The sequence below is a fragment of the Anser brachyrhynchus genome (genome assembly GCF_964034855.1).
Source record: "Anser brachyrhynchus genome assembly, chromosome: 3".
NCBI lineage: Eukaryota > Metazoa > Chordata > Aves > Anseriformes > Anatidae > Anser > Anser brachyrhynchus.
Genome location: NC_137696.1, coordinates 10,595,094 through 10,614,187, shown reverse-complemented (window position 1 = coordinate 10,614,187; position 19,094 = coordinate 10,595,094). Strand labels below are relative to the sequence as shown.

The window sequence follows — 19,094 nt, the reverse complement described above, 5'->3', positions numbered from 1 at the left end:
GTGAGGTTGGCACGTGGTTCGTGTCCAGGAGTTTCCAGTTTTTGCATGCAATGTACCATTTGCAAATGCTACCTTGGTTTAACTCTCCTCCTCACCCTTGCTGCAGGAGAAAGGCCTTTTATGTGCGAAACATGTGGGAAGAGCTTTGCCTCCAAGGAGTACTTGAAGCACCATAACAGAATCCATACGGGATCCAAACCGTTTAAATGTGAAGTCTGCTTCAGAACATTTGCACAGAGGAACTCGCTTTACCAGCATATAAAGGTTCACACAGGTAGGAGGTTCTCTTTATTTTTGTTTGAAACAAACCACCACGATGCAAAGACTCTCCCAGCTGCGCAACTCAGATAAGGGATTTCTCAATTAGGATTTCCCACTGCTTGAATTCCTGCCCAGCAAGGACTCAAGTAAGGGGAAGGTTTGATTCTTGATGCAGGATATTCTTTCACTCGCTCTGCTTCTGCTAGTACCTCCCTGTGCTTCTTCCTGGCTCTTAGAGCAAATCTCTAAAACATTCCCAAGACCTACACAGATATTGCTAATAGTGCAGCTCTGTTAGGAGGAACTGAAGGGTTACTAGTGACCAAAGCAGTATGCCCATTTTAGCTCTGAGCAAAGCGTTGCAGAGGGTTGATCCGTTCCTTGTCTGCTTGCCCACTTATCTTGTTTGTGGTCTTTCCTGCTTGGATTTTCTCTTCAGTCTCTGTTGTGTTCCTACCTGCTGCTCTATTTTTTTGAGTGGAAAGCAGCGATCATCAGCACACCACTAACTTTCAACTGTGTAGGCTTTGTTTCAGTGCTGAAAGGAAGAGTGAACAGTCACTCTTTGCAGCCTTAGCGTTTCTGTCTGTTTTACAGTCTGTTACCCTGCCTCTCAGAGGGCAGAACTCTGTTTTCTGCCTCACACTGGCTCTGAGTTTCATGTCTGCTGGGGAATCAGAAATGCTTTTCTCTTTTCTTGTCTGCCCTCTCAACTCCACATCACTGAGCAATAACGCGGGTTGCAACTGTTTGTGTTATTTTGATCGTGTAGTAAGTACTGTGCTTTCTTATCCAGCCGCACCCTATAGGCAGCATCCTTGCCCGCATTCTCCATGCTAACAAAATTCTCGTTTGGCTGCTGTGCCTTGCTCTTTCCTTATTGTGTGGCGTTACTGTAGGGGGAGCAGGGGACATTACCAGTAAATAATTAGTGCTAACAGGAACATCATCGTGTTCTGCAATGGCATCTCTTTTTTCTGTGACACCACTTGCATCTGTTTCAAATGTTTTTGGTATCCTCATTTTTCCTTTAGCCAGGAAAGTAGGAAACAGGAGACTGTGTTACCCTGTGGTTGTTCCAAAAAGCATTTAATACAGTGAGTGTAATGAGACAGTTTATGACATATTTGGAGTGAAGCTACTGGTTATGAGAAGCTCTAATATTGATGCTTGCACAAATTACCTTGTAAATAGGCAAAATTTCATTCTGGGACAGGACGTTTAGTTGCTAGTGGAATAGATAGGTCAAAAGTTGTGGAGGTTTCCGTGGCTGCACAGATCTACGCTGGCTGTGGGTCTAGCCCTTAAACTGCAATTATCTGCTTACTTCAGATGTGTCAAAACCAAACCTATTGTGAGAATCCTGGAAGCACCTTGGTGTTTCCCAAAGGTGCTCTCCTTAGTGCTGATGGAGGCAGGAGCTAAGTGAGGTTACCGGGGAGCAGCACTCACCATCCCTGTGTCACCCTCGCTGCTGTGCTCTGCTTCCAGGCGAGCGGCCCTACTGCTGTGACCAGTGTGGGAAGCAGTTCACCCAGCTCAATGCGCTGCAGCGGCACCACCGCATACACACCGGGGAGAAGCCGTTCATGTGCAACGCATGCGGGCGAACCTTCACGGACAAGTCCACCCTCCGGCGGCACACGTCGGTAAGGCCCTGTCTTCCCCCTGCCTTCTGCCCTCGAGCCTTCTTTCACAACCACACTGATGGGTCTATATTCTGCCAGGCCTGGAGGGGGGATTCCTGCAGAGTTTTTGTCGGTTTTAGCACATTGTCCTCTGTGAAAGGGCATTAAAAATACTCCAGTGGTTGCAGTCTGCAAGGAAGCCATTCTTGATCTATTGGGGCATGGCCCATATAGGTCACACCCATAGCCTGCTTGGTGGCAGATTTGGTCTGTGCCCTCTGACCGTGTTCCCCATGCAGCTGGGAAGTGATAGGAGAATTCATTTTCAGGGCCAGGCTTTTTGCTGAGCCAGTTAGATGCTTTACAACACCAGAGGAACTCACCAGGGACACGGGTTAGTGCCTTGATGTACACTGATATAGCCTGGGGACAGTTCTGGGGGATGGAAAGGGAGACCTTTTCTACCAGAGCTGGGTTCAGGCTTTTGCCTGCCACTCGTCATGTGTTCAACCTTCTGCTGTTCGTTTTCAGATACACGATAAAAACACACCGTGGAAGTCCTTCCTTGTCATTGTTGAAGGAGCATCTAAGAACGATGAAGGTCACAAAACAGAACTCCCAGATGAAGACTATGACGTGTCACCTAAAATGCCAGAGAAGCTGCTGTCTTTCTCAGAAAATGGCCACTATCAAAGCTTGGCTGCTGTCCCAGGGAGCGTGACTGCACTGCATGACAGCGGGTCTGCACCAGGGACAGACTGTAAGTCAGATGGGACTCCCGGACCCCAGGAAGCCCTTATAGCTACCACCCTAAGTGAGCTGACAGTACTGCATACACAGACAGACTCTATTCAGCCACAGCTTCATGCTCTGGTGAATATGGAATAAGTTGGCGTTACAAATCCAGTTCAAGCTGCGCGCTTTGTATAGTCCTTTGACTTTGCCAATAACCTGCTGAGGGAACTAGGAGAAGCTACGAAAAGGAAGCAGGGCTAAAAATGAATGGAATATGCTGGATTACCAGAATTTCCTTTAAAAAAAATATTATTCACTTCCAATGCGTACAGCTCCATCCCCTGAAGGTAGGGTAGAGTAACACCAAATCCAGTTTGGTTTCATCAACTGGATTAAGTTTGTTCCCTGCAGCTAAACGAAGGCTGGAGGTAGGTGCAGTTCAGCGTTAGCTGCCCTGCAGTGAAGGTATACCTACATTCAGATAGGCTATAAGGAAGGTGCAAGTTTGATTTGCAGCTGGTTTGATTACACGTGTACAATCAAGAGAAATGATGTGGTGTTTCTCAGCCTGGTAGCTAAGCGATATGAACTGCCTTTTCCCTAGTGGAAATACTTACATAAATTAAGTTTTGCTAAATTGCATTTCAGGAAATGTTGGTTTCTCTGCTTTCTCCAAAGAGCCAAGCACTAAGCCAGCTCACTCCTCAGGACTGTGAGCAGGAGCAAGCTTTGGAAAGCTCTGGAGTTCCAGAAGTCGCGATTCTCTAGTTGCAAAATAGGCAAGTGGAAGCCCAGTGCTGTGTCTGTACAGGTGGTGGTATTATTTTTACTTTACAGTGAAACTCGGTACAGTTTGACACTAGTGTTCAGCCAGACAGTCTTTATCTTCCAGCTGCTCCAGTTTACATAAAACTTGGCTATTGAGAGAACAAATTCTCTTTTGTAAAAATGTTTATGAAAAATGGTACTTGAGCTCTACTGGAAAAGCCAGCGTAACGAAGCCCCCTGTAGAAAGACAGCTTACTGGCTTTTTCCTGTTGAATTGTACCTAAGCTCTTTGCTGCTGGTCCAGTTACGTCAGCAATGCTCTTTTCTCCACCATCACTTAAGTATCGCTGTTGTGCAGAACTGCAGACCTCCTTGTACATTAAGTAAAATTCTGGTGGGAAGAGTTAATTACTGTTTGCTGACAAGTTGCTACAGCTAATTCCACTAGTACAAGTCTCCTGAGGTAAATTCAGTTGCAAATGGGAGGGAGCCAGCGTTCCTATGACAAATGGCATTAACACATGCAAATAAGTGAACTATGAACTATGTTCAAGGCAATTAGGCCTTGATTTCCCAGATTCCAAATACCTTGTTTGTAAGCTTATGTTGGAATCTGGAGGGCAGTTTTAGGCTGATATTTGTTTAACTTGTCCGAAGTTAGCTCTTAAGGGGCAGACATTAAAAACATAGGTGATAAATAAAGTTGCCGCTCAGAGGGCTTTTCCTAATTATTAAAATGCAGCAGCAATTTTTAGAGCCGTGACAAGGTGCCTAATAAGGAACGTGACACAGTGAGCACAGGGACTGAGGGTCGCAAATACGCTTTCTGTTCAACCCGCATGCTTAAAACCTCTACTTCCCACAGCCTGCTCCAACACCCGCTGCGTTTGGATTCCACCACCACCAGTCACTATGAGAATCGTGCTTCAATTTGGGCATGTCTTACCAAGACAGCAAGATCTTTCTTTAAGTATCTCCTCCTCTTCCCCAAGGAGTACAGCCCTGGGCTCTCTCCCATCGTGTCCAATAGCTGGGAAAAACTGAGAGTTTCTGTCCAGGGTAAGCATGTTCTGTGTTTCCAGATGCTTGGAGGTCTGTGCCAACACAGAAGCTGAACTGAAATTAAAGTTAATTTGTCTGACCTCAGATTAACCTCACTGGAGTACTCTGGAAGAGTAGGGGGATATTTTCCATGTGCAGGGATGGAAACTTGAAAATAGCTGGCACTGACAAATAACCATTTCACTGGGATGAGTCTGGTTTTTGGAAGAAGCTATGAATCAAAGGCAATTTGCTGGTATGGTTAACTCTTCCAACTCAGAACCAGATTCCCAGTGCCCCCGTTAAAAATCTGGAGCTCTCCTAATTCATTTTTCTGGTTTGCTATCCTGTTTTCTCTTTATTTTAATATCAATATAGTATTTCCACAGATGCTTTCGCATCTGAAGCTGAGAGAAAAACTTTCTGAAAGATTACATTAGTGTAAAGGTAAGCACAATCAAGCCGTATGAGGGCTCATATTAAGGCTTAGGGGTTGGCAAAGCAATAAAGATATCCAAACTGTGGCAGAGAGCTATTTTTGAACCTTAAAGGGATGTCTAATGTGTTTCCATAGAATCCTAACTTAATCTATAGAAAGGGATTTTTTTTTTTTTTAAGAGAACATTTCCAAGAGGTTATATTTGAAATATTTATTCAAGCACGATGTCCTGTTGAAGCTCAGTATTCCCAGTGACCAACGTAAAAGTTTGTAGATATATTTAAAGTCTGAGCATTAGTCTCTGTAGCCGGGGAAGCTTTTGTACTCCATGAATGTACAGAAGTGAGTTACTCATATGAATTGTTCTTATTAAAATATTTGAAATCTTAACACTGACCTTCCAGTGACTTGGTTACTGTATAAAATGTTTCTATACCTTGCACATAAGGTGTAAATCTCTGCTGCTGCAAGCGTTGCACGGCTGTCTGCACTGCCATTGATGGGGTAAGTCATAACCTGGCTCTGCTGCAGGCGCTGGGTGCTACTCTTCTTCCTCCAGCCCGTCACCCTGCAAGAGATGCCCCGCTGCTTCAGAGCAGCACCTGAGGGGCTACACCTTACCTCTCCGTGCCTCGGGCTGCATGTCCTGGCCCTTAACTTGAGCTAAGCCTTAGGACTGGATCCTGAAAAAACAGTAAGTGTGACGCTTTGGGACATTTCCTGTATGTTGTACATCACTTGCAGCAAGTGACTAAGTGGTGTAACAAGCTCACACACTTGCCTGTGAGCATCCACCCTTAGCACGGTGCCTTAAAAGATCATCAAACAAAACAAAGAGCAGTGCTGCACATGTAGGCTTTTATCATCACACCCTACCGTGTTACCTCAGGCTCTAGCTTTATAGCTTGCCTTTCGCATTTTCCAGTAAAGGACATTTAGCGCTATTTCTGTTCATGATTTTCACTTTATTAATGTACAGATTCACACAAAACGTTATATTCTTGCTAAGGCCATTTCATTAATAAGTGTTCATAGTAGAGAGTTGTGTACCGGGGGGGGGGAATACAGGAGATTGGCAGATCATCATTTTAAAACTGTCACAATTTACCACTGCTATACTGGAGGACATGCTGAAGTAACATACAGAGGTAACATACAGAAGTAACGATTGTATTCTAATGATATTTACTCCAGAGCACAGTAACAGACCACATAACCCCATGGGTACGGTCTTCTGGTCCACCAGCAACATAAGCATCTTACCACAGCTGTGCACAATACAATTGGAAAAATGAACAAAAAAGGAGGCATAAAATGCTCGTCTCGGTTCTGCGTGACATTAGCAAAAGTGAAACCTCACAACCACTGCGTGCCCTCACCGGGGTTCCTACAGTGTTGGAGCCAAGTCAAGACAAACCTCACTATATAAGGGGTCTTTGCTTACCAAGGAAAGAAGCAGATTAAACAAGAAGGGTTCCAATCCTGTCCTTCTACCACACATAAGCTCAGCAGCAGTTACAGCTTTGGGCCCTCTCGTACAAAATGAGACCATATATGCAAATAATCCAAATTTTGCTATAAGAGTATCTACCTACCACACTAGCTGTGTCCTAAGCCAAGTGTTTTGTGGCACAAACATGTGACAGGCTGGTACAGCCATGGGACATGCTGGGAAAATGACAGTTCTTCCTTCTGATAAGCTAAGCATCTCAGGTGAAGACAGACCAGCACCACAACCTAAATGGAATTCAAAATATTTCTCTGCCAAGTCTGTGGAATAGATGTACATAGATCACCTTGTTTCAAATTGAAGAGAGTTTTGGTGCAGGCAGAGGTTGGTTGTGTAAAAACGCATCTGAGAAGTTAGCAAACTGAAGCTGCTTGGAAGACTCAGCATCTTCCCAGCTGTTTAATGAACTCACCTTGCCAGTTTTGCACAGTTCACGGGCCTTGTCTTCACTTTCTGATGCACAGAACAGTCTATGAGAAAATTAGTGACTGGTGAGATCAGTCAGGGAAAAAAAAAAAGGCATGTACCAGGAGAATTTTTGGTTTTCTTTTGCATGAGCAAGCAGTAGATAACAGTACCACTTCAATAACACTAAAAGCCTTTTAGGTCAAGGAGTCAGTCAAATGTTGTACTCCAATAAGTTTCTAGATACAAAACAAACTGAAGAGAAGTGTGAAAGCCAGCATTCTGGCTGCCGCAGTACAAGCAGACGCAACTGTTTTATCAGGACAAAAAAGGAGCAGAGTCCCAACAGGGCAGCAGTGCCCACCAAAGCTGTGCATGGGGCTACCAGGTCAGTCCTGTGCTGGCCATGGAAGAAGGCCCACTTAAACAGCATTTGTGCCAAACCAATCAGCTTATTTTTCACTCTTAGTGCAGCACCAGTGCGACTGAAACACACTTCATTACAGAGAAATACTAAGTGACAACTCCCACTGACAAATTGCATAGGATCACAAGTCCCTCAACATACACGCCTGAAGTAGGTAGCTTAACCACCGCTAGTTAAACAAAGCATTGCACAGAAGAGCCGTGGTTGCAGACATTTTAAAATATGTTTCTAAAATTACTACAAGAATTTTTAAAGTGTCTCCGTCTTTTCAAAGCACGCTCAATTCCTCTGTCACCCACACAATGAAGACAAGGTTCCTGTTTAATACCAAGTCTCCTTCAACACTTTTGCATGTCACAACAAGGCAGCACAGCCAACAGCAAAAGGGTCAGAAACTAACGGGTACTGCCTGGCATACACAAAAGACTGGTAGTAGAGACAGCAGGAAGAGTTTATGTAGATGAGAAGTTAGAAAAATATATTACTTGGGTCTTGTCATCTTGGGGTAGGAGGGATGGGGTCCACCACAAAATAAATAAGTGGAAAAATAGATCCAAGAAAATATAGAAGAGCCTTACATTTCATATTTAGATCTTAGATACAAAATACACAATTAACTAGCTCTACTCCTGACGACTATTCGGAGGGCTGACACCAATCTAAGCAGTCCTGTCCTCGACGTGTAATGCATTTAGCACTAGGTTGTTACGTATTCTGTATTTATACATGCACACATGTATCTGTATAGGATGTATACACACACATGCACACCGTACCTAAGAGTCACAAAGCCTTTCACTAGCACCATTAAAAAAGCTCAATCATACAAGATCCAAGGGTATCTGGCAGAGGTCCATTTAAAACTAGGAAACAGTAACAACACAGCAACAGATCTGAAGCTATTATTTGTACTGTACGGGCATGGACAAAATATTTACATGCTCAACTCAGTGGTACTGAACCTTAAGACAGAACAGCAGGGGGGAAAAGTAGTTCAAGTGCAAACTTTGGGCTCATCAGCTAACAAAAAGAAAGATTTCTGCCAGCAGTGTTTCTTTCACCCTAGAAAGATCTGCCAGCGATACCCAGAGCAACCTTTCTCATCTACCCATGTTATCACAACAAAGAGCAGGATACTAAAGAAACATGTAAGTCATTTGTCATATAAGCAACAAAATTAAGCTAGATAGTTTTATCACGTATCCCATAGTGGTCCTTGGCTGTAACACAAGAACAGATTACTTAGGCTGCATGCCACAAATACCACGAACAATTCACTTCAGGTCCCCATCCCCTTCTCCTTGAATTGACTTTTTGATGCGAAGCAACATGGTTGTAAGCCACTGATCCAACCGTGATATTGAATCGAATTCTTTCACCTATTAAAGAAAAAGAACAGTTGAAGCTAACATATTAGAAAGCACATACACAATACTGCTGCAAAAGGAGCATTCTGCATTTCTCAAAGCATGTTCTTTTAAACCTTCTACTCTTCCCAAGGTAAAAAAATAAATATAATACACAAAGAACTACAAGCCATTGTCGGGCACAGGAAGGGGTTGGCACAAACCCCATGAATAACTGGCGGTATCTTTATTAAAATGATTTGTTTCTCACTCTGAGTTAAAGTACTGTGTTTGGGACTTGCTAGAACACATGCTGGAAGCAGCTTTGCTAATTTCTACCTCCTCCCCCTGGACGTTTTGTGGCAGGATGGTGAAGCCTGCCCGCTGTTTTGCCCCCCTGGACTCTCAGCACCAAGCAAGGACGCTGTGCTCAGAGCTCAGGCCTCCGGTTACCAAACACGTAACATAGCACACCAAAACCAAGACAAAAGGGGAGGCCACATCAAAGAGCCCCAGAAACAGCCAGCCACACAACACACAAACACGAGTACTTACAGCCTCAGTGTATGCCTCGCAGTTTTGCTCCTCGTGGGCTTCCAGCAGTTTCTAGGAAAACACCATAAGAAACTTAGAAAATGCTACTGCGTGCTCCGTGCAGCTGGTGCACGAGCTGCTTCTCAAACCCAGGAAAGGGGACTGCAGGACACCGCCTCCCCAGACCCACATGTCCAGCAGCAACACCTTTGTAACCCATTAAAATGCCAACCCAGATTTTTTTTTTTTTTTGAAAGTTAACTAGAGTAATCATCTTTCTGCTGTTGCTACTCCCGCAAGTTTGGTGTAAATCCCATGCAAAGTGAGTCTAATGTCCTCTAAAATGTTTCAGTAAAAGACCAAATACATGGCAAGGTGAAAAAGCACAAAGTAAAGGGCAGTATGCATTTCCAAACACAAGAGTGTTATTTTAACATTGGCTTTACTTACTTTCAATAGCTTGCATTCCCGTGAATCTGTGAACGCTGGGAACATTTCTTCATATTTCTCAAGAGCAAGCTGAAAGAGAGAAGCACACCCCTAAGCTCTTTTCACACAAAGTTCCTTGCTTTTTATTTCAGTTTTCACCTTCTAGTCCTAAAACCACACAGAGAGCTCGAGAAAGTATTCACAGCAAATCCAAGAGTGCAGGGAAATGAAGAGGCGAGCTCAGAATTTGGCCTCAATCTGACCAGAGGCAGCTGTGGCTTGAGATATCACTCAGGCATGAACAAAGCAGGAACACAGACAGACCAAAGGCAGAGCAGAAACAAGGAAAACTCCCTGCATGCAACACAGCAGCTTTCAGAGCCAGGTGCTTATAAGGAGGATCTGCAACGTGTGCCCCAATTTACCTCTGCACCTCCCACTCCAGAAGAGCTGGGGCTCACCCTTAATTCTGCTCACACTGGTGTTTTTTGGTGTTTTGGCCATTTCAGCCCAGCAAACATCAGGTGAGAGCATCAGCTACATGCTGGCCACCAGCCCCCCTCTGCTCTGCGCAGTTGTTCCCTGCTGCTCTTTCAGAACAGAACAAGTGCACGGGAATTGATGCTGCAGCCTGTGCAAGAGCCATGCAAACCCCTGCACCTGCAAAACCACGGGCCGGGTGGCAACGGTCCGAGCCCACTGACCTTGGCGTTCAGCTCATCCACAATGAAGTGGCACAGAGCGGCCTTGAAGAAATACTCTTTCGCGCTGTACTTGAGCAAAGGGTTATCCATTGTGTTTGTTCCAACCTATGTGTAAAAAGACATTAGAGTCAGGAAAGAAAACTGCATCATTAAGAACTGAATTAAAAACATGACAGCTGATTAAAATTAGACAGCATCACACAACTGTCTGCAAAATGTCAGTGGCTGCAGAAAGCTATTGGGCAGCCAGACAGAGTTCAAGTGCCCCAAAGAGCAGTCTGAGACCCACAGGCAGCCCAGGGCCCACTGCCTGTGCTGCCCCGGTTCAGGGTTCCACCCTGGAACCTCAGGGCTGCCTGTCTGAGGCAGAACAGGGAAAGCAAAGTCCGCTCCGTGAAAGCCTGCTCTGCTATTAGCCCCCCAGAAACACAAAAGCACCACAGCCGGTATTCCCAAGTCAATATTGGACACAAAGGCAGAGCAATCAAGTTGGTTGATTTGGGGGGAAATTCTGTGACAAAACATATTTCTGAATGCCATCAGAAGTGTACTTATAGACTTCCTCCCCCCTGCCTTCCTGGCCTTTCTCTAGAAAAAGATGAATTCAGGAGGCGAAGAAAGAAAAGAAAAAAAAAAAGGAGAAAAAAAAAGAAGCTAGATCAACTCGTAAAAGCCAAGGAGCAATCTGTGTCAACATGGCACGATCAGCTCCAAAATAAGCAAGAGCAGAAGCTTCCAGGTCACAATAATATTGTAAGACTGATGCACTGATCAGCTTTTCATTTTCAAGTAATTTTTTGCTCTGCGCTTTCTCCAATTTCTCTCTCATCTGATCTGTGGCATCATTTAAACAAGAAAGCCTTTCAGCCCTTGAGCAAACCTGAAGTGCCCCAGGTGTGGAAGAGTCCCTAACAATTTATCTGTGGGTAACAGGCACAACTCTGTTTTATAGTGCAAAACTCTGAGATTTCTGTAACTGGAGCAAGGCAGGACCTCTCCAACCCCAGTCCGGGTGCCAGCACAAGGGCCAGGAGCTGCAGACATGGAGAGCTGTGAGGCTGCCCGTCGGACAACGCGCGCTCACCTGCTCGTAGATTTCTATCGCCTTCTGGTACTGCTCCAGCTGCGCGGCATAGGCTGCGACCTTCAGCAGACACTTGTTGGCGGAACTGCAATCAATACCATCACCTACTAAGTGCTCTCCTGTGGGAGAGCATCCGTGCCCTGCTATCTCCCAGCACTCTCTCTGTTACTTAGCATATAGAACAGTGGGACCCAGAAGCTGCAAATTAGGAGATTTATTTTTTTTATGGCTGAAATTAATACACGTGGAAAAGGATGAAGACCTTCAGTTCAGCATAGGCCACGTTTCAGACACTGTTCAACCCCTCCATGCTTTCTGTGCACCCAAAATGGGCATCCCAAGCCAGACAAGTCTTATCTTGGGGTGAGAACCCAGAAATTCTTTAGAAACAGCTGGCATGAAGAAGGCATGGGCACCCCAAGGTATCAGAGCTGCAAAGCTGTAAATATTTACGTAGAATTTGGGCATCTTATCAAAGGACATTTTAGAAGAGCCTGTTGGGTGAGGCGTGTAAGCAAGTGTGCAGTCTAGGACAAATCCCCATTTCTGACCCCTCCCTGCTGTAAGTGACCATTTCACAAAGACCACTTACCTGTTGGACTCTTCTCCTTTGTAATAGTCTGCAGCCTGCTCGTAGTGTGCAATCGCCTGGGGACAGAAACCTTACACTTGAATACCACTTCTAAATTACAGTTTTTGGTTAGATCAGTGTACAGTGACCACATTTACAAAAGCTTTTCCACTCTGCAGATGAAAGGAGCGAGATGACAGCGTGCTGCAGGATTTCTGGTGAAGCGAGGCACCCAGCAAACTCAAAACATGAGGCTGCCCTTGAAAATTTGACTGCGTACTTGTTAATGGTTCCAAGCTCCGCAGCACGTTTAATAAAGGTGACACTACTGTTGAAGTATTGACTACAGGCATTTAAAACCACAGTGCAGCAAGGCTGCTGCCAGTTTTGCCACGATATGGTAAATATTTTAGCAGAACTGCCCTGACGCAGCAGTGCTCACTTAAAGTGGTGCTGCACATGGACAGTGAACGCTGAAATCATTAAGATAGGTGGACAGGACCCAGTGAAGTGGAGCTGAAGAGGCAAATGGTTTTCTATAAAACAGTACCTAGAGACTGTAAATTTTTGTTCTGCAAACTTCAAGCAGAGAAAGATTTGCAGCTGGTCAAGCTGACGAATGTTTGATGTAATCCTGATCAGAAATCCAGGTGCAGGCTTCCTGCTGTAGGATCTCCGTTACGGGAATTAACTTCAACTAACTTCAAACTATGGGTGACCTGCACGTACCCAGAGAAGCCTCGTGTCTGATGGGAGACGAGTTTTGGCATACGCGCTGGCCCCGGCGCTACTCTGGCAGGGCAGAGAAATGCAGCCGCGCCTGCAGCACCTGCACAGCAGTGCCAGCAGGGCTTGCCATCCTTACCTTTTCAATGTCTACCAGCTCAGCCTCGTAGATCTCCGCAATGGTGATGTGATGCTTGGCAGCGATGGTGAACCGCCCCTGGAGAAGATATAGGGTGCACGTGAGAGGGGGGCTCCCTCTGTGCCCCGCACACATGCCGCAACAAAGCGGCAGTGCCACAGCGAGCTGCGCCTCTTTCAACCACACACGTAATACGCATCCACCCATGAGCAACCAGTGCAGCTTCTTACCATGTCGGTGTAGATATCAATAGCTGCATTTAAGCAGTTGATGGCCTCTGCAGCATGAGTGTTCAGGAAAAACAACACAAAGTCAGCCAGCACGTCAGAGTCCCCACTTCAACACCTCCCCCCTCCAAAACCAGATCTCAGTAACATTTCTCTTCACCAGATCACAGCACAGCTTCTTATATCAATACCTGCTTACAAGTGTACATGTGTGCATGTGGAATGACTGACATCACATTCACCAGGGATTGAGGACGTTATGTTCCCCACCTTTCTGCAAACCTCATCCCAATTCACCCACCACAAACACCTGTGTGCTGCGTAGCCACAGCAGAAGCCCTGACACCGAGTGCTAACAGGTGATTAGGATGGGCAAAATACAAACAACTCATGGCCTTCGATCACCAGGCTGCATCCCCAAACACAGCAAAACTCACAACACCAGACTTGTAAACACACAGGGGCTGCCATTTTCTAGGAAAATTTTTTATTTTTTTTTTCTCCCACAATTACAGAACAATGACATCAGCCCTGAGTGGTTTCTTCAGAGTTCTGCAACAGCTCTCTGGCATGGGAAAGCATCAGTAATGCTCCTGGGCCGTTTTGTCTGCGCACACTCAGCCAAGACACCGGGCTCCCAGAAAACCACAACCCTGCTCTTCACAGCCAGACTGAAGTAAGCCAGACCATTTATCCTTTTATCCCGATCCCAGCAGAGGTCCATCTGTTTCCCTCCTGCCTCCCCTCTGCCACGTGGTGGCACCTGAAGTGGTGCTGGGACCTCCAGCACCTCCCACTGCCACCCGGAACCGAGACCCTCCTTGGACGGGTGAATGTTTCTCCAAAACCAAGCTAAACCAGGAAGCAAACTGCACCGGCGCATCCCTCATCACGCTTCTGCCCAGGGTCTCTCCAAAGCTTATCAAGGACAGCATCAGAGACAGCATGAGAGCAGCTAGAGGAGAGGACAGCTCAGCACGTGCTGGTCCAGGCAGCAGACCAAGGGAATGCTGACTAGGCCCAATCATCCAAAATAGTCCCCAAATTCCTGCTTCACTATGAGTGCCACCTCCTTGCGCAGGAGAGGCGCAGAGCATCCCTTCCCCAGGCTCTCATATCCTTTTTCCCCTGAGGATGTCTCCTGACTTCTCTCCTTTCCACAACCGCCATCCCAGCGGCAGAGCTGCAGAGCCAAGTTCTGCAAGTAACGTTAAACTTTAGTAATTATCTTTCCTGACTGCTTTTAAGAAGGAGAAGCCCAGGCAATTATTAAGGCTTTACAGTAGCCTGCACTGAGGATCTGAAGGCACACAGACCAGCTGACTACGAAAGCCTCAGCGCACCGGCTCCTACGCAACTAAGAAGATTTGCACAAAACAATCCCGGATTTTGTCCCTCTTACCTTGTGGGTCTGCTTTTTTGTAGGCGTTCCCAGCGTCCACAAAACTGGTGGCCGAATCGTGCTTGCTCTGCAGCTGCATATGCAGTTTGGCCGCCTGACAGAATGCATTTCCTGCAGCTGGGACAGAAGCACACACCAACCTGCTGCACCCCCACGGTCCCACGCAGCGAGCAGAATTGCAGCAAAATGACAAAACCTGTTGCTCCCCAGGACCTGGCAAGTTTTGGAGGTGCAACCACCCCAAAGGTATTTTCAACCCGGTTTGGCACAGCAATGCTCTGCTTCACGCCAACCTCTTCCCATGAAATCAGCATCCAGTCCCACAGCGAGAGGAGCGAGGAGGAGCAAGCCCAGGGCAGTGCCTTTAGCAGGCTTCCCTGCTGGCTACTAGGTTCAGTTTGAAAATGATAAACTACACCCAGATGGGTGATTTAACATAAACATTCAGGTCACCCCTCTTTGCCCACCTTCCCATTATTTTAAATCACTGGGCAGAGCTTAGAAATCACATCACCACAGAGATAATCCCCACGAAGACAGCCTGGGATGCACAGCTCCGCCAAGAGAATTTGCAGGAAAATGCTCGGGTACGCGCGGGTCACCTGGCTACGAACCTCCCCCCCCCAGCATCTCCCCAAGCATTCAGCCAGGGCTGAAATGTTTCCCCCACGTCCCCTTCACAGCCAGGACAGACACCCCAAGTGGGCTCTCCCGACCACAATGAGCAGGGTGAGATGTTACACCATGGAGTTTCTGGCTCCCTCTGCCAGGGGCAGCTGGGCCCGCAGGCAGGCTGCAATGACCAGCGTGGGCTGTACTCACCGCTCCAGTTTTTGGCGATCTTGAACATGTTTGCAGCCCTGGTGTACATTTCACAGGCTTCCTCGACGCGGGTGTTGCCCCTGGAACAGAGCAAGAGCCCGTCACTGCGTGCTGGAGTGAAACACGGCACTGAAACGGGGCCACAAGTTCAAATAGGGCTCGCTGGGGTGACCTGGCCCACTGGGCATTAGGCTGCGAATGGCTGCCCAGCTGTGCCACGCTCGGGGCTTGCCTCCACCTTCTCCTGCAACACCAAGCGGTGTTTTGGGGCAGGGAGAGACGACGCTTCATGCCAGCACCCAGGCACGGCAGCAGTTCCAGTCCTCCCTGCCGCCACTCCCCACTCCTGCGGCAGCACGGAGCAGGCAGCGGCCGGGTGATGCTACAAGGGGAGGCAGATCATCTTCACTGCATTAAGCAGGGACAGAAAAGCCAACAGGAGCCCAGTCCTGAAACAGCAACTTATGGTTTTGCAGGCTCCTGAAGAATTTGGAGCCTTGAGCTCGATCTGCTCTTTGACTCATCTGTGAGCACAAGTGGAGCCAGCTCATACGAGTCTCATGAGATACACCTGGTGAAAACACTTGCAGAAACAAAGCCTTGCACATGACAAACTGGGCGTTATTTAGGTAACTTACAGCAAACCAAAAATTAAAAACTTACTGTCTGACCGCCTGCGGAACGAACAGGCGTTCGTCAGGGATGAGCACCTGAAGCTAATGGGAGCTAACACCAACACAGCCACCCGCTTCCAACTGTTTTCTGGCTAGGAGCGCAAGGGAAAGGAGCACTCGGAACAAGTCTAACTGCTGGGTTTTAGCACCATAACTCAGCCTCCTGACCAGGACGATTAACGAGAATTCAGTTCATCTCCAGAGAGAGTTTTTGTTAATTGAACACAGGTTTCTTCATGGACTTACTCCTGCACACTCGCTGCTGCCTTCTTTAACACAGAGTCCTGACACCCTGGACGAGCCAGCCTGGCTGGCGGGAAGCAGGGGAGAAAACATGTGGTTTTGTCTCTTTTTCCTCCTCCTCCTGACAGCCAGTCACATTTCATTTCTAAGCACAGCCAGTTTATTAGGCCTGCTTTTCCTGCCCTTGCAAGAGGCATTTTGCACAAACTAAATCCAGAAGAGGCGCGAGGTAATGGGAAACCCCACGAAACATCCAAAATGGGCCAGTTTCTAGTCTCAGAACAAAGGAAAAAGCAGAAAGCACTTCTGCAAGCTAAGGAAGCTCCTCAGGAAAAAGCCTGGCTGTCGATAAGGGCTCTGGCTGGACACCTGGTGGCCTCGCTCCCACTGGGAGGCCAACGCGCCCCGCCACCACGGCAAGCACTGCCCGTTTTACCAGGAATTAAACCCAAAGTGAAATGCAGGCAGTGGCCAACACGCAGAACAACCCCAAGCAACCACGAGTGCCGGCACAGAAGAGCCCAAGTAGAACCTCTCATATTTTAAAAGCAAAGCCTAAAGGAGAAACCCAGGTGAATCCAACTGCACGATGAGACAACGCCGCGCTGCCCTGCCAACAAGCTCCAAGGGCAGCGATTCCCTCCCTGCAGCGCAGACACGAGGGGACAATGCCAGGAGAGCGTTTGCCCATTTTTCTTCTGTCCAAAGCTTGTTTAGGAATCGCTCTTGCATCTATTTTTAGCCAAAGAAAAATAGAAATTCGCCTCTTGAATCTGCTGGATCACACCGAGGGTTTTAGGGCAGCTGCCCGCCAGGATTATGCCTGGAGCGCGCCCCGCCTGGTGCATCTGCCTCAGGGCCACGAGGAATTTATTTTTAAAACTTCTGCTTTTGGGCTGGGGGCACTCCATTTTTCCAGGCTGTGGTTTAAAAACATCAAAACCTCCGTGGCAGCATCACCAGAAATGCTCTTTTCTTTAAGTAACTATTTTTAAAATGGCACACAGAATAAAGCTCGAGGGAGACAGAACTACTAGTTTTTCAAAGCCCTTCCAGACACAGCTCTCACACCCCCACAAATACCTATTCTAAAGGAAAAGCCAGGCTGGGTGCAGCAAAAAGAAAGCTTTGCGATTTTCCCCCGTCTTTTTGTGCCAGTATCATCCCTGAGCAAAGTTTAAGCCGAGTCCTGCTTTCAAGACAAAGTCTCTGAATTACGATTTCAGCGCTCGTTTCCTTGAAAACATGACATCGTCAGGCGATTCCACAAACTGGAGTTCCTCCAGACTGAGGGATCCCTTTGGAAGCCCTCGAAAACCCCCTGTATCATGCCATCTGGGGGTCCCTCGAGCTGCGGCCCCTCTCCCAGTCGGTTTGCTGCAGTAACACTGTTCCTAAAAGCCCCCCCGGCGAGCGCTGCAGCTCCTAGGGCCAAGGACTCTGCCCCTTGCTGTTGCACAGGGACAGGGAATTATTCAGCAAAATCCGGCTGGCTCTGGGATGCGGAACAGCCAAGCTGCCGGCGCGACGCCAGCGAAGGGGGCTCCAGCACTTCGGAGGAGTTGGGCGCAACGCCGGGCACGTCAATCCGAGCAGGGGATGCGCTGCCAGCCCTGCACACCCGCACGGGCGGTGCGCACGCCTGCACGGCAGCACCGATGCAGCAGCGATGCTGCAAAGGAGCTCATCCCTCTTTCCGGGGGGCACACCACTGCACCCCACAGGGTGCCTATGGCGCGGGGAGGTTTTCTGGGGAGAAACGGTCCTTCTCCTGGGCAAATCCTGGTGAGGGCCACGGCCATTAGGGACAACCAGCAGCAAGCCCCCGCCGCGCTCGCCTGGGGACCCGCCGCGGGGGCTGGCGGTGCTGCAAAGGCTGAGCAGCTCATCACACCCCCGGCTGCAGCACGGGGTGCGCTCTGGGGATCCCTCCTGGGGACCCCCACCCGCCAGCTTGCCCCCCCGCTATGGGGGGTACTCGCGTACCCGCTTTGAACCCCTAGTTTTGCACGCACCCTCCCCCCCCCTTTTTTTTTTCAACCTACCCGTTTGCACGCCGTGCACCCCCTTTGCTTTTTGCACGCACACACCCCTCCCCACTTTTTACAAGCTCGGCCTGCGAGCCCCCCGGATAACGCCGGCCCCCCCCGGCCCCCTCACCGCTTACCCGAAGAGCCCCCGCAGGAAGGAGTGCGAGCCCTTCACCCGCTTCTCGGCCTCGGCCATCAGCTGCACGGCCTCCCGCTCCTTGCCCGTGCTGTCCATCGCGGCGCAGCTCGCGGCCAGGCCAGGCCAGGCCAGGCACCGCCTCCTCCTCCTCCTCCTCCTGCTCGTCCTCCTCCTCCTCCGGAGGCGCGGCCCCGGCGGGCGCGTGCACGGGGCGGGGCAGGGTGCGCGCTGCGCGCTGCAGGGCGCTGAGTGCGTGTGCGAGGCGGGCGGCGCCTTGCACGCTGCGCGTGCTGCACGGTGCGCACTGCACCACGCACGCTGCACGGCATGCACGCAGCACGTGGTGTGTGCGGCACCGTGCAGGATGCACGTTGCATGGGACACACTGCATGGGACACCTGTTGCACCGTGCAGGATGCACGTTGCACAGCATGCACAATGCACATGATGCACGTTGCACGGGACGCGCTGCATGTGACGCCTGTTGCAGGACGCGCACTGCACACCATGCACGCTGCATGTTCCGTGCCGCACGCCCCCACCCCGCACCACCCCTCACAGTAGGGACACGATGCCCACCCCATACTCAAGGAAGGGGCAGGTCACGGGGATTTTGCCTCCTGCATTTTGGGAGTGCTTGCAACATGCGCTTGGTGCATTTACAGTAACACGGTGAGAACATGCAGAAACTCTTAAAACTGCTTCTAAAAAAACATCCCAACACCTGTCTTAGCAGCTGCAATCAATCACCTTTTGCACTTTTGCAACAAGGGGGAACTGTGCAGGAGTTAAAAACAATCAGAATAGTTA

At 48.5% G+C, this 19,094-nt stretch overlaps 2 protein-coding genes across 8 annotated transcripts in view; one reads left to right on the top strand and one right to left on the bottom strand.

Moving 5' to 3' along the window:
- The window catches only part of GZF1 (GDNF inducible zinc finger protein 1), a 28,832-nt gene extending 20,793 nt beyond the window's left edge, over nucleotides 1-8,039 (top strand). For 6 of the 7 annotated variants that reach the window (XM_080586094.1, XM_080586095.1, XM_080586093.1 and 3 more), the window contains 3 exons: nucleotides 107-274; nucleotides 1,753-1,910; nucleotides 2,421-8,039. In XM_080586094.1, coding sequence (XP_080442220.1) covers nucleotides 107-274; nucleotides 1,753-1,910; nucleotides 2,421-2,777 — 683 coding nt within the window. In that variant the 3' untranslated portion in view covers nucleotides 2,778-8,039. Of the gene's footprint in view, nucleotides 1-106; nucleotides 275-1,752; nucleotides 1,911-2,420 lie in introns of those variants that run through there. The other variant, XR_013948841.1, reaches the window with a different exon arrangement.
- NAPB (NSF attachment protein beta) lies at nucleotides 5,817-18,887 on the bottom strand. The gene is made up of 11 exons (XM_080586102.1): nucleotides 18,283-18,887; nucleotides 15,199-15,278; nucleotides 14,377-14,493; nucleotides 12,978-13,024; nucleotides 12,748-12,825; nucleotides 11,904-11,959; nucleotides 11,312-11,396; nucleotides 10,228-10,332; nucleotides 9,545-9,613; nucleotides 9,116-9,166; nucleotides 5,817-8,593 (listed from the first exon to the last, which is right to left on the bottom strand). Exons 1-11 carry the CDS (start codon nucleotides 18,756-18,758, stop codon nucleotides 8,489-8,491), a joined length of 1,269 nt encoding a protein of 422 aa, XP_080442228.1. The 5' UTR covers nucleotides 18,759-18,887; the 3' UTR covers nucleotides 5,817-8,488.
- Between the last annotated feature and the right edge of the window lie 207 nt (nucleotides 18,888-19,094).